At 35.5% G+C, this 13,969-nt stretch overlaps 1 protein-coding gene across 8 annotated transcripts in view; it reads right to left on the reverse strand.

The window, feature by feature from the left end:
* Positions 1-13,969, reverse strand: part of GLT1D1 (glycosyltransferase 1 domain containing 1) — a 64,417-nt gene that overhangs the window by 48,349 nt on the left and 2,099 nt on the right. For 6 of the 8 annotated variants that reach the window (XR_012676510.1, XR_012676511.1, XM_075168137.1 and 3 more), the window contains exons 2-3: positions 8,142-8,290; positions 4,467-4,572 (exon numbers count right to left, since the gene is read on the reverse strand). Coding sequence is in view for 6 of the 8 variants with exons in the window: in XM_075168137.1 (XP_075024238.1) it covers positions 4,467-4,572; positions 8,142-8,290 (255 nt within the window). In the remaining 2 variants the exon portion in view is untranslated. Of the gene's footprint in view, positions 1-4,466; positions 4,573-8,141; positions 8,291-8,578; positions 8,761-10,555; positions 10,648-13,969 lie in introns of all 8 variants that reach the window. The other 2 variants (XM_075168142.1, XM_075168140.1) reach the window with 2 other exon arrangements.

Here is a 13,969-nt window from a genome sequence, read left to right on the forward strand (position 1 = left end):
ATTTACCACAGTCATCGTTTCAGGCAAAAAGACCATTACACTAGCCAGACATAATACTGATAGAAGGGCATTTTGACTGTTCTCTGGATAAGAGAGAGGGCATGAGAAGGGCATTTAAATGAATGAACTGTAGAATAGTATATGAACACCATCTACTCCTCCTCTGTAATGTATATAAATCATAATGCCAAAGTAAGAAAAAACAAAAGTGTACTTGAGTAACTTAACGGCTAAGGTTTTCATCTGGGAGGGAGAAGAGAATTCTATTCCCAAGCTTACTTCCACTTTTTCTCTTATGGCTCTTTATAGTGGCTCATCTGGACTACTACTTACGTGCCTTTGAGAAACGTATGTAGTCCACTATCATTCCACATAACAGAAGAGCTATGTCAGAGGCCATTTAAAAGCAGTATTTCTATGAACAGTTTTCATTTTTGGGTGTCTCATTACAGAGAGACTTCAGACACAGAAGTCCGATTTCTAAACATACCTGATAAGTAAGTTATTCTTACTGGGAGCTTGGTGTAATACCAAAAAGTCGTATGAGAAGTTTTTATGGAGTCAGAGTTAATAAAGAATTCCTGTTCAGAAGGGATCTTAAGAACATACTGGGCTTTAATGTAGCTTTTAAGTTGTGATGAAATATAAACATATGCTTTGACTGTTCTTAAATGGAACTTTAGTGTTAACTGGAGCCACAAATGGGACCATTTCTGAAGACTATCAGTCCTGTGGAATAGAAATGTTTGAACACCTCCTTCACATGAGACATGATGTGTCTCCTCAGCAAAATTCCTTTTTTTCAATTGCTTTTATAGGCATTGAATATAAAACAGAGGTTATCACATATTACACTTATGATTCGGTGTTTCTTTTTCATAGAATTAATGTAATCTTTCTGTCCTGAGCCAACTCTATGACATCTCAATGGTCAGAGATGAAGCACATTGCTAAGTCACAACCAGAACAGTGCTTTTCCATTGGAGACGTTATGTTATAATTTGAGGACACGAAATCACAATCTTTCATTAGAAGTCACATAAATGCTGAATTATAACTCCTACTTTTGTTTGTAGAAACAAACCTTATTCCCATACATTTGTAGTATCTGCTTTGTGGTACTACAATGAATTTCACATATACAATTTGACAGCTTTAAGGTTATTGAAGCCTTTGCAAATGCTTGTTTTGTCAAGTTGCACATGCTCCCTTTCCAGTTTTTGCAATTATACTTTCAATACATCACATTAACAAGCAGAAAAAACAGTTGCTCCTAAGTCTACAAAATACTGTTCAATAGAAAAAAATACCCTAGAGGAGTACAACTGCCATTTAGAGGAATTTGATTAAAAATGAAACTCTGATTATAAAGCTAGACAGTGTTCAATACTTTGTTTTATGGAATGTGGTGGTACATTGTACTGGACAAGTAATCTACAATTCATGATACTTTCTGCTTAGAACCCTGCAATCAATACAGAAAAAAAAATCAATGCTTCTTTTAACAACTATGAAATGAATAATACTAGTGATAATACTGGAGAAGAGATCCATTCTGAACAACTTCCAGAAAACTGCATTGCTTTTTTTGTACCAGAGAAAATATTATGAACTGCATAAGGATGCAGTAATATATTTTGAAACATCATAGCAAATCCAAGTTACTAAACTAATTATCATTAAAAAAAACATTCAGTAAAGCACAGTTTTTGCATAAGCTATATTAGCTATATGTGTGACAGATCATATTTTAAACACAGAACTGGATCAAATGGACACACTAAGAGATTCTGGTTTTATATACTTTTGATTTTGCGCAGTGCTGAAATTTAACTGACACATTAGGTATCTCTTTTATCTTCCTTCAGACCTGTTTAAGGTAACAAAAGTAAACAAGTATATAAATTTTGTCCTGAATGGGGCCTTAAGTTGCTTTTCAACTACAATTCACGCTAAGACATAAGAACATGCCCTAATGATTTTTCAATGAGCATGATTAAGTGCTGTCTTTAAAATCTGTTTACCTACCACATTTTATAGGGCAATCTACACAGAACAGCGTATCTATGCCAGTGTTAAGTTAGCTAATAGTAGCTAGAACATATAGTGGTATTAGCAAAGATAAAACTACAAGATATAAGCCTGCTGCAGATTCTGTATGCATTTCCTCATTGCTAACATGAACCAAAATCCATACTGCCGTATCTGAACCACTGTAGTTACCTGTCTTAGCTAGAATGCTGTGATGAATGAACAGAGACAGTATCCTGAGCAAGCTCTGTTCAGCAATGTATTTAATCTCTCCTAGAGTAAGTATGCAAGCAGTACCACTAGATTTGATAAGACGTTCCAGATGCTTAAATTTTATCTCACCTTGTACACTTGGGGATCCCTTCGCTTATGCAGAGCTTAATTCTGGAGTGATGACTCAAGTCACCAGAAGATCAGGCACAGTATAGTTCTGTGACCTGCTGTAGCAACTTACTGCCACCAAAAAGACATCCTTCTCGTATCCTTCCACAACCTGACTTTTTCTTAATAAAGGGGTAGAAAACTAACCCAGAAAAAAAAAAGCCAATTTTACGCCATTTAGTGAGTTAAACCTGCTCAGAAAGCAGTCCAATCCTGGCACAAGGAAGGGTGGATCACAGAGCCACAAGCAAGAGAAAGGAGAAGGAGAGAAAGAGAGGTAGCAGTAGAGCCATCCCTGCCATCAGTGAGCTATTAGCTGGCTACGTATGAAGTGACAACCTTAGCCTCTTGATAAGACTTAAGCTATCTATTAATTTAATTTCATCCATTGAAAGCTTTACATACATAAAATGCTTTAGTTTCCAATAAGAAAAGGACTTAATGGCCCACCATGGGCATCATCAAACACTGTTGAAGTCAACAGACCTTTGGATCAAGCAGAAGGAAACTTCTTTTCTGGGGATGTTGAAACAATGAGAAATGCTGCAAAAACCTTTTTGGGTTTTAGTCATTTTCTCTGATTTCTGATCAGTTCTTGAACTACATTTGATGAATACACTGACATGTCACTGGGACTTTTCTGGACTTTAAAAATCCCTGAAAATACTGCCTTGTCAATTCACCTAAAAAATTGAGAGAATTTGCTTAAAGACTTTTTTCTGTCTCTGCTTCTTTGTTCATGTATCTAGAGAAAGGATCACATTAGCAGGAAAAAAGAACAAAAGCTCTTTATACTTGAGTCACCTGCTTTTCAGCCAAGCACTCTGTCAACAAGCTCTGAAAACAGGTTTGATTCTGTGATGCCACAGGACAAATGCCAGTTATTTTCAGTTGTTGTTTCAGTTAAGTCAAACTGCTGGGCACCTGGTCTGTATGTAGAGATAGCACTTAATGCATAAAATATGTTAGTCCCAATACAGAATATTTTATATGTTTGAATATATGTAACATAAACCAGAATTTACTAAGAAACAAAGGTTTTAAAAAAAACAACTTGGAGCAACATCTAGCACTTCTGGTACAGGGCCTTGGCAAACGGGGTCCAACCTTGTTTAGGCTAATAATACTACTACAATAAGATTTAATGAGAATATTCATACCTCCACCACTAACAAAGATTTGCTATTTAAATAATCATACCGCCACCACTAACTCACCATTAACCACCTCCACTACTAAAGATTCGCTATTTAAATACCAAACATCAGTTATTTCATGGCCAAGATAGTTCTGTTCAAATGAAAACTGTATGGATATTGTTGGACATACTTAGATGTGCATTTCTTTACCTAAATATCTGCAAATATAAACAGTCTAAATAATTTTGGTAAGAAATTAAAACTTCATTGCATAAAATTGTATCCATTACAAACACGTCAAATAAACCACAGTCAAGTTGCTACAGTCCACAGTTATACTAACCATCAAAGGCTGTTTTTATAATGTCTACCCATAAAGTAGATTATTCTACAGAGCAATATGCTGCCAAATCCCAGGTTAATATTCTTGCTATTATTCTTCTCATTTCTTTTACCTGCGTTAGCATTTTATATCCTCATCACATGCATAGTTCTATTATTCTAGAAAACAGTTATGATTCAGTAGACAAAGCACAGGATTAGTTAGCAGGAGCACAGATTTCATTAGCTTTTAATAGGATTTGAGTCTTCTTGAGAATTCATAGCCCAAGAGACCAAGTTTCAGCACTACCTCTGCCAACTCTTACATGGACAAATACGATGAAACGATTGTAACAAAGGAAATATAAAATGAATAGACTGCATATAGACTATATTTTATGAAGAAACTGTTCTACTTCCATCACTGAATCATAAAATAATATGCAGAGATCACAGGGATTTCAAGTAGTCTACCCTTTGTCTGCTGGCCTACCCATCTCCCAGTGATTCCAAGCGTTTATGGAACAGTTCCTAAAAGATCTGCCATTACAAAACCGCGATTTCTTGTCATAAATCTTCCACACGTGCATTTACCTGGCTTCTCCTAGTACTGCTCCCATTACCCGATGTTTCTCTTCACATTTGATATCTTCATTGACATCTGTCCCACCAAAGATGATTCCAAAAGGAATTCTGCTACCTGCAAAGCAATGACTACAATGAAAAGTTGACCAACATGTCAAGGTAATGATTAGAAGGGGACATTAAGAGTGAAAAAGTATATTGATAATATTGTATCACATATGTAAGCAAAAGCCCTTGAAAAAGAAACCTGGAGAAACTTGAATTTTTGTGGTTTTGGCACTGAAAAAACCCATACAATAACTATGCACTTTCACAGCATGTCAGTCTGTTGTATAGCTATGAGATTTTCTTTGTCTTTTCCATGCTTAGTAAAAACAATCAATTAGTTTCTACACTTGGCAGCCCACCAAACAGCATATATATTTTATTCACATTTTAATAAGATGCAGTATTGCAAAGTTTGGTCCCAGGTACCTAGCCTCAGCCACTCATTCACTGCCCCCTCAAGCATTCCAATACAGTGGTTTGGGTGACCATCCTGCAAAGTTGGTTACTGAAAATTTTTTTTTTTTAAATATTGACTTCCAAAGCCAATTTTACTGCTACAAAAAATGTAGATGGAGCCACACCACTGGAAAAGGTCACCAGATTAAATAAGGCAGTATATGTGAGCCTGCAACAAAACCATTGTTTTGCTTAATTCCATCCCAGAAGATGGATCTGTGTTTCTAGTTGGTTGTTCCAAGACCTTCTGTGATCACCCAAGTTATGGAAGTTGTTTTAGAATGCCTTACAGTGCTCAGAACAGTAAGAGCAGGGGAAGGCATGTTGGCTGTGGGACAGTCTGTGCACAAGACCTTATCAACATTCAAATTTTAGAGTACCAGCAAAAGCATATATATATCCTAGTGGTGTCTGCACTCTGGTAAAAGCCTAGTTTTGATACACAGCATCAGAATAAATTCATATTTGTGTAAGGGTAAAGCCACCAAAACAGAGTAGAGTAGCACTTTGATGCTAGCAGCGGCTGTACTTACATGGACGGACAAAGCCAAAGACTACTTAGATGAAAATACAAAAGCCAATAGTAGTGTAAGATTCCTTTCTAATAGTATTTCTTTTCTTGGAGTCAGGTTATTTTTAGTAACTGACAAGTTACCAGTAATGTTATCCCCTTAAACTAATCAAGATAGCAGACAATAATGTTTACTGTTGATTGTTTCAGCACTGAAAACGAAAGTGGTCAGTTTTACCACCACATTAAGCTAACAAATAACAACCTCATGGTGGCTAATTACTACATGCAGAACATAGTTTTAAATTCCAAATGGGACTGCAATTTTGCAAAAGAAACAGTCTCCAGTAAGACAGCCTACAAAACCTGTCATTCAGGTGACAAATTCTGTGGATTTTACAGATTTCTGTTAGCTGCAACAGATGAAGCCAAGGTTTCCTTCTGACTGTGAACAAGAATAAGCAATTAGGCTGCATTGTCACTACGCACTGTGTAACAAGAAAGGGCAAAAATACGCTTTGTTTTTTCCCTTTTGCTATCAGATGGAAGGGGAGAGGGATCAAGGACTCAGTAGACAACACTGTCCTCAGCAGCGGACGAACGCACAGGGTGCTAGAGGTTACTGTGTTGATGGAGGTTCTTCCTTTTGAGACATAATATAACTGACCTTCAATGTTCATGGCTGTGAAAACTACTGGTGACACTTTCTATAGCTACCCACAGTGTCTTAGGGGGTGGGGGGGAAATTATAGGTTAAATTCAGTGAACTCTCATAATTAAAATTCTTGGTTAAAAACAAGCAAATAAGGAAATCTTAAAGCAAATGGGGAATGAAATAAGTATGCTGATAAAGACGGAAAACTCACTATATGTTTCACATTTATATTTGAAAATTAAGTGAGCTGTAAGATGAGGGTTTATTAGCATTGCTTATTTCCTCATTACTAAATGAAAGAACAAACAAAAAGAATGAAAGACTAATTGCCATTCTGGCTACTTAAAAACTTTCCTTGGCATTTTTAGATATTATATTCTAATGTTTGTAGGTGAACAGAATTAATGTGCACTATCAAAGCACCACAGCACTAATCTTCAAGAGACCGACCTTCTGCAACACAATATGAAATATATATTGCTTTTCTAATAAATAAAAAAGTAAATAATTATGATGTCATCTGTTACACGTGTTGATCATACATCCCCAATCACGTAAACAAAGTTTCCAGGATGAGGCCCAAAAGATTGGTAGTATGGTAGTACTGGTAGTATGACTGTAATCACTAAACTTCTTTAAGGTATTTCTTAATAGATGGTATAGAAAGATTAAATGTTACAAGAATCAGGAATGTCCTCTGAATCACTTTTTTCCTTCAAGAAGTCTACAATAACTTTTACACTTTAACTAGGATCATCCCAGCAATCATACTACTTACTGTCTTGCTTTTCACAGGTTTCTCTTTTTATTTTTCTTTCAGTTATTGCAGATGCTTTTTGGAACAGTGTGACTCTGACTTATTTAAATTACTGAGCTTTTGTAAATTATTCAAGTATCAGGCTTTGTAGGTCACTTGGGATTTTGAAAAGCTAATAGCAACAGCATTCGGGCAATGCTATGCAAGTCAAAACTGCAATAAAGTTTTACAGTAAACGTTTAAAATCCAACCTTATTTTTTGTTCCTTAGTGAAAAAAAGAGATAGTTCTAAGACCTTCCTTAAGCCTCCTCCAAAACAATTCTAGGTCTTGTCACAAAAACAATCATCTCTATATTCCAACCAGAGAAGTCTTAATACATATGTTAGCAGAGATCATCTTACAGAATTATTTTATTTGTATTCTAGGATCCCCACTGAAATCAGAGCTCCATTGTAACAAAAGACACACAAACATGCCAGACATAATAATTCAGGCTTTCTGAAAGCCCACCAGCACAAATTGCTGGGGGACTTCTGAAGTCTGAAAACTAGCACAGCACAGCTTATACTGAGATCTGATGAAAGTATCAAATTATGTACCTTTGTCCAAGTGAATAGGTTTGTACAATACGAATGTGATCTCAAAAATGGATATACACAATTTCAGTAGGTGACAGTGCTGTAATTTTGAAAGCCAGTGCTTCTAGTGTATCATCAATGGCAGGCTAAATTTTGTTCTACGTGGCTAGATACAATACAAAATTTTATTATTTATCTGATAAAATCCTGTCTCCTACAGTTTAGCTGACATGAACGACATCTCAAAGTTATTTAATGTCCAAAAAATCCTGACTCATTTTTGAGCAGAAAAATCAAATTAGCCTCTCTGCTTTCTTCTATTTGACCTCAGCTATACTTAGCCAAGCCATTGTCCTCTGAAAGAATACATTTGCTGAAAGTATCTTAATGTTAATATAATGCTCTTATCTTAATGTAGTTAAAGTACTTAATTATGAAATGCAGTATGTGCTTTAAAAGCACATTTATTTAGTTTTCTCCTCTCTGGATCAGATCTCCCACAGAGAAAGTTTTTCAGCATTTCTGAATGTTTGTTGAAGTGGACAAACAGAATAACTACACTTCAAATACATATGGGTTTATACATTTATAGCCTTTTATAACTGTTTGTATTCATTCTCCTCTCTTTCAGTGCCTTTTTAAGAGGTATTTTTATTGCAAAATAGAAAGGGGATTACCTTGCAGAAGTCTGCCTCCTTTATAAAGATGAATGGCCAGGGCTGCATCAAACTTGTCTGTGGAGGTTAGATTTGCTATTTCAGTTGGACTCTCATACATGAAAGCATCTTTAAGAACACAGATATGACCTGCAGCATGTAGATGATTCCTTCATTATCGGAACAAATAGAAAAAGAATAAAAAAAGATACTATTAATGTTGTAGGCATGCCAGTACATTAAATAAGCTTAATCAAAATGTTTTTCCTTAATAATTTTTTTTCGGACATTCACCTTTATGCTGATTTTCTTCAAGCAACCATGGAGCTATTTACAAGTTTTTTTTTTTCCCCTCAAAAACATTTGTTACCTTCACCATTGTGAAGCCACAGTCACACTGCCAAGCAACATAATCTGCATCCATTTTAAGGCCCAAGCCTACAAAGTATCAATACCACCTTGGAAATCAGCAGAAGTGAAGTATGATCAGGATCTTTCCTGACTGAGCTTCAGCTTAATATGCTGAAAAGACTCCTTTTGAATTGAGTGCGTTAGACCTTGGTCTTAGAGATTCTCAGATCCTTGTTCTGGAGAAAGGCCACCAAGTGAAGAAAACACAAATACATCCAGCTAATCAATCCTATTAAACATACAGAACATGCAAAAAATTGAATACATAAATAAAACTGGAGAGTTGAAATTATATCCCCTTTCTGTTTGATTGTGGGTTTAATTGCTCCTTGTCTTAGTTACCCATTTGTAAAACAGGCACAGGATAACTACATAAAAGTAATTACACAAATACTTCCACGATCTTTTTTAAAATCTCAATTGCTAAAAAAAACCCCCAAAACCAAGAACAAAACACTCCTATTGTAGTGTCAGCTTACACATTCATCTTTATATGCAGTAGTTCCTCATATTAAAACATTGATTAAAAGACTTCCAAAGTCAAGAAACTGACTGATTACAGGGAGCTCTACTTTAGGCATTTCAGTGAGCTTTGCTTTAGTCTTTTCTTTTATACACTAGGCTCATAACTCCTCCCACCAAAACCAGAATCAGTTATCAATGTCTCCAGTGACATCAGCCAAAAAACACATAGCAGAAAATCCATGTTTTGACAGAAACTAGCATTCTATATCTGCTGATATGCCATGTTTACGTTTTCAATATTACTAAAAGACCACAAGAATGTTTTCTGCTTATTACATATTGTTCCAGTTGATTTATTTCACATAGCATATTAATTGTTCTGGCATTAAAATCCTGCTAACTCAATAGCTTCTTGGGTAATGATGTCGGCTCTTTCCTTTCCTGATCATTTCATATCCTCCCAAGGAATGTAATTTTCTGTCCTGCAGAAGTTAGTCATTACTGCAGAAATTGGTGCTAAAAATGTTGTAAAATGTCTTGAGGCCTTGGAAGGAATGTATTAGCACTATATCAGACAGACCTCCATTGGCACAACATATGGTGCTGTATTTCTTCCTTCCTATTCAAAAAAGAAACTCATTTTACTTTTAACTTCACCGTTTGAAACAAGACCAATAAATTATAATAAGTACTAATAAATAAAATGCAGCCAGACTGTAAGCTCCTTATTTACATTGTTGAGTAATTATTTACATCAGTTGCCCCATGAACTTGTACCAAGTACCTGCTTGCCTTTTGAAAGAGGCTCTCAATTTGTATCTAAATAATGATGCCCAAATCTCACAGCTGTGGAAAGAAAATCTCTCGGGCACATACTCGGGATGCTCATGCATACATTCCATAATTTCACAGGTGCTCATTAAACAGTCTAAAAGAATTTTTTCCCATCAGTATTCCAATTACCATAAATCACTATCATGTACAAGCAATATGTTTGCATATTACAATTAATTTGAAAATAATTCTCTCAGGACATCAGGAATCAAGAAACTCAGCTAGGAATTTCGATCTAAAGCGTCTTTTTTTTTTTTAATATACTAGGAATGAATACTTTTCCTTTACTCCAGAGTTTCCACAGCTCCAAATCTCACAGCTGAATGACAGCTGTTTCTGCAGTAAATAGAGGGGGACTCCCTCAAGTGTTCCAAAGGCTCATAAATTGTGGTTTACCTCTATTAATGCTATTTTTTTTCTACACATAATGACTCAGGAGCATGTAAAAAATTTGCATACAGCTTAAGAAGGAAAAATTATCAAATTATTCCCAGCATAATTTGAATTCCCAGATGTAAAGAGGCCTTAATCCCATAAGCATACCATTGAGTTCATAATGATTAGTCATAGACTTCAGATTATGCATATATGGAAATATATGTGTGTAGAAGTAGAGCTATTGGGTAGTATTTAAGTACTGAAATTTACAGTGATATTTTTGTATTTTCTAAACGACTTTTCATCTTTATAACCAAAAAACCACAGACTATGATTTTCACAAGTACGCTGTTATCAAGGAACATGATAAGAGGGTGCTCGAAAGTTATTGCAGGAGATTTCTTTGAAGGCTGATCTGTCTGTGAAGTCACAGATGTCCCTGAATCGAGCCAAGACAGAAGAGATACATTACCCTTATCTTTTCTCCTCCTGGCAACTGTGTATTCACATTATTTTGCCATTTCATAAACAAATACTTTCCAAATGAAAAATAAAAATGAACATGTCTCCTGCTGTCTGTGAATCTAAGACAACCCTGAAAATGCTAAATCTAAAGGCTACATTTTTTCTGTATCACAGTTTTGTATGTGGTAGATAAATTTCCAAGTAAGTGTCTTAACTACCAGTGATTATTGCTTGGATCCAGAATTTGCCTTGCTCTGCTGTATCTTTCCCTTCTACCGAAACTCTCATGGAAGCCAATGCCACTACTTGGGGAGAAAAGTAATTCTAAAATGGAGATTGGCTGTCAGATTCCAGATTTTGGGTGTTTTGCTAGGAAGTAACCAAACGGGGAAAACTTCAGTCGTTCCGTAAGTTTGAAAGATCATTTTGTAGAGTACCTTATATTAGTCACTGCTTACACTGCTTAAATATGATATTTGTACACACCTAAATATTGGACAAAATATTTTCCAGCCCCACTGATTTTAGTATTCAGGGAATTCATCTTTTGTGTTATACTTTTTACACTCTTTGGAAATCATGAGGTTTATAAGTGAAACCTGTAAGTGTCTGCTCTGGATCTATACTGTATGCAGAGAGATATTGCTAAAAGGTACAAACCTTTTCTGACACGTTTTCACTTTATTAACGATTTCTATAGAAAAACATTTTTCTCTAACACAACTATGAAATACCAGGTGATGTTTTACAATGTTTTATTTTTTATTTCCTACATTATTGATCACTACTTCTCACTTATCCTGGCTAGCAGTCTTCCCTCCTTCAACCTGAATCTGCAGTTCACAGGTCTTCATGTACAGAAACAGTTTCACAGTTCCAAACACAGCATGGCTGAAGCTAAGACACAAGCGAGTTAAAAGTATGCTTGCTTCTAAAGTATTACAGTTTTGAAACTTGCTTTATTTTCTGTGATGTCGTCCTCTCAAAAACATTTATGTTCTAATTTTCAACTGATATTTCAATGGAATTACTTGCAGACAAAGAATGTTTGATTTCCAAAAAGTTCCTGGTAGGTATATACACTGACACTTGCACGGCACAAAATAGGCTTCATCCAAAAATATTAATTATCTCTTTCCCTAGGCTGTCTATTCTGTAAAGCAGCTATGCATCAACTACTGTTAAATCTATACAGCACAATTCAAAGCTTATTAAGCAAGCAGAGTCACTTCCATTGCCTTTTCTGAAACTCAGCCAGAGCTGAATACTCGCAATTCCCACTGAAGTTGATCGAATTACATGAGTTGAAACCCTGCTTGATCTTTTGTTTTCTTTGTAAACTATCTTAATTTTTTTCATACTTGTTAAAGCAAAGTATTCTTCATTTTATTTCTCTCTCAAACTTCTTCTTTAAACAACACAGACAAATTGTGTTCGCATGAATGAAGTATGAATAAAATCCACTGTGAATAAGAACAGAAATTAAAAATGTGAGCGAAAATGGGGAGAGAATCCTTCTGTCTCTATGTTCTGAAGTCAGTAACTCTCCTTTGGAAGGACAAAATAACTCTGCAAAGTTTAATCATGCCTTATAAATAGGTCTAGCCATGCAAAACATTTTGGGATGCAGCACACATCGAGTGCAGGCCATGTAAATGACTGCATCTCAGTTCCAAGGGTGGAGGATGAACGCCTGCCTTGCAGCCTTCCTGCTCTGGGAATGGCCACGCAAACAACAGCAGGAATTTACCAGCACCTGTGCAAACAGACGTAGGTAGGTAAAAAGCCTCTTATGATCTACCATGAAGAGAAAAGGATTTTCTGTACGAGTGCTCTTCTGTATGATTTTAATGGTAGCGGATAGGGTAAGACTAAATAGAAGAAAAGTTGGGGCTCAGAATTACTCCAATAAACGTCTAAGCTGAAAAATAATTGTAAAGAGGAATGATAAACATTACTGAATTTGTGGGTTTAATTCTCTTGCAGTTGATTACCTGGAGATTTACAGAATGGCTATCTCAACTGTCCCATTTCAAATGAGAACTGAAACAATCTCTCCCTCTCCAAAAGATATTTACAAAGTGACAACATACTTCATCTAAATCTTTCTAATTAACCAATTAATTCAAGATTTCTATTCCTCCTTACTACCAAGTAATAAAAGATGAACAGAACATTTCAAGGGGCAGAGAAGATTCATTTATTTTCTTTCCTAACACCCTCTTTGATCTCATTTCTAAGGCTGAAGAATGGCAGCCTAACCAAAGACTTTTGCTTAGTTTTTTATTCTTTACTCATTGCTCATATTTTTTAAGGTGATTAAAGATTATGCACACCAACACAAATAAAGCCCACAGCACATTCATTATATCACTTGTTTTAGCAAGCTGATTTCTAGCCAAATTAGATTCCGGTATCTTTGTCACTAGTTACTTTAAACTCAGGAAATGAGTATCTTATTTATGAAAAGATGAAGCAGTTATACGAACAGCTGTAATATCATAAACATAGTATACCCAGTGATATTAAGCCATAAAATTAATCTATGCTGGCAAGTGTCCAACCTGGGGACAACTTCATTGTTTCATTTATGGTTAACCAAAAGTTGCCATGGCTCAATATAAAAAAAAAATCGAACAAATAAATTCATAAGCATGTACGCAGATACAACTGAAGCCAAATATTAATTAGTATATATATTTTCTGTGTATTAACATATACGCTACAAAGGTTACCATATGCACTTAACCTCAGGTATGGCAGATTAACGCGAGAACTGACATGCCCAAGCCTTTGGCCATACATGTAGATTTTTTTTTAAATGGCATAAAGTCTTAAGAAAACCAGTATTAGATGGAAGTATCTGCGTAGGATGGTTTTAGTGATAGCTGTCACTTGCCTAGCCTTAGTCAGGAAGATGGATTCAATTGCTACCTAATATTCTTTACTTTTTTTCCTGATCAGACTTCTTTTTTTCCTGAATGGGCTCGTTTATATTATTACTATAAATAACATTTATGGTAGATGATAAGATAGCAACTGAACATGACGTAAGTTACTGACTCTCAAACACTATTTCTGTTAGAATCCTTTATCCACCTTTATTGTGAACGTGAATTAAATTGACCGTTCACTCATTATTTTCTTTCTGTTTAAAGGTCTATGTGCATGAGAAAGCAGCATCCAGTTTGTATAAGGTATGCCTATAAAGCAACTGGATGCTAACGCAAGTTGGTGTACTCTGCACAGATCACTGCAGATGTGTTCACATAGCTGCAAATGATTGTGTTAACAAG

The sequence above is a fragment of the Calonectris borealis genome, chromosome 18 (assembly GCF_964195595.1).
Source record: "Calonectris borealis chromosome 18, bCalBor7.hap1.2, whole genome shotgun sequence".
Lineage (NCBI taxonomy): Eukaryota > Metazoa > Chordata > Aves > Procellariiformes > Procellariidae > Calonectris > Calonectris borealis.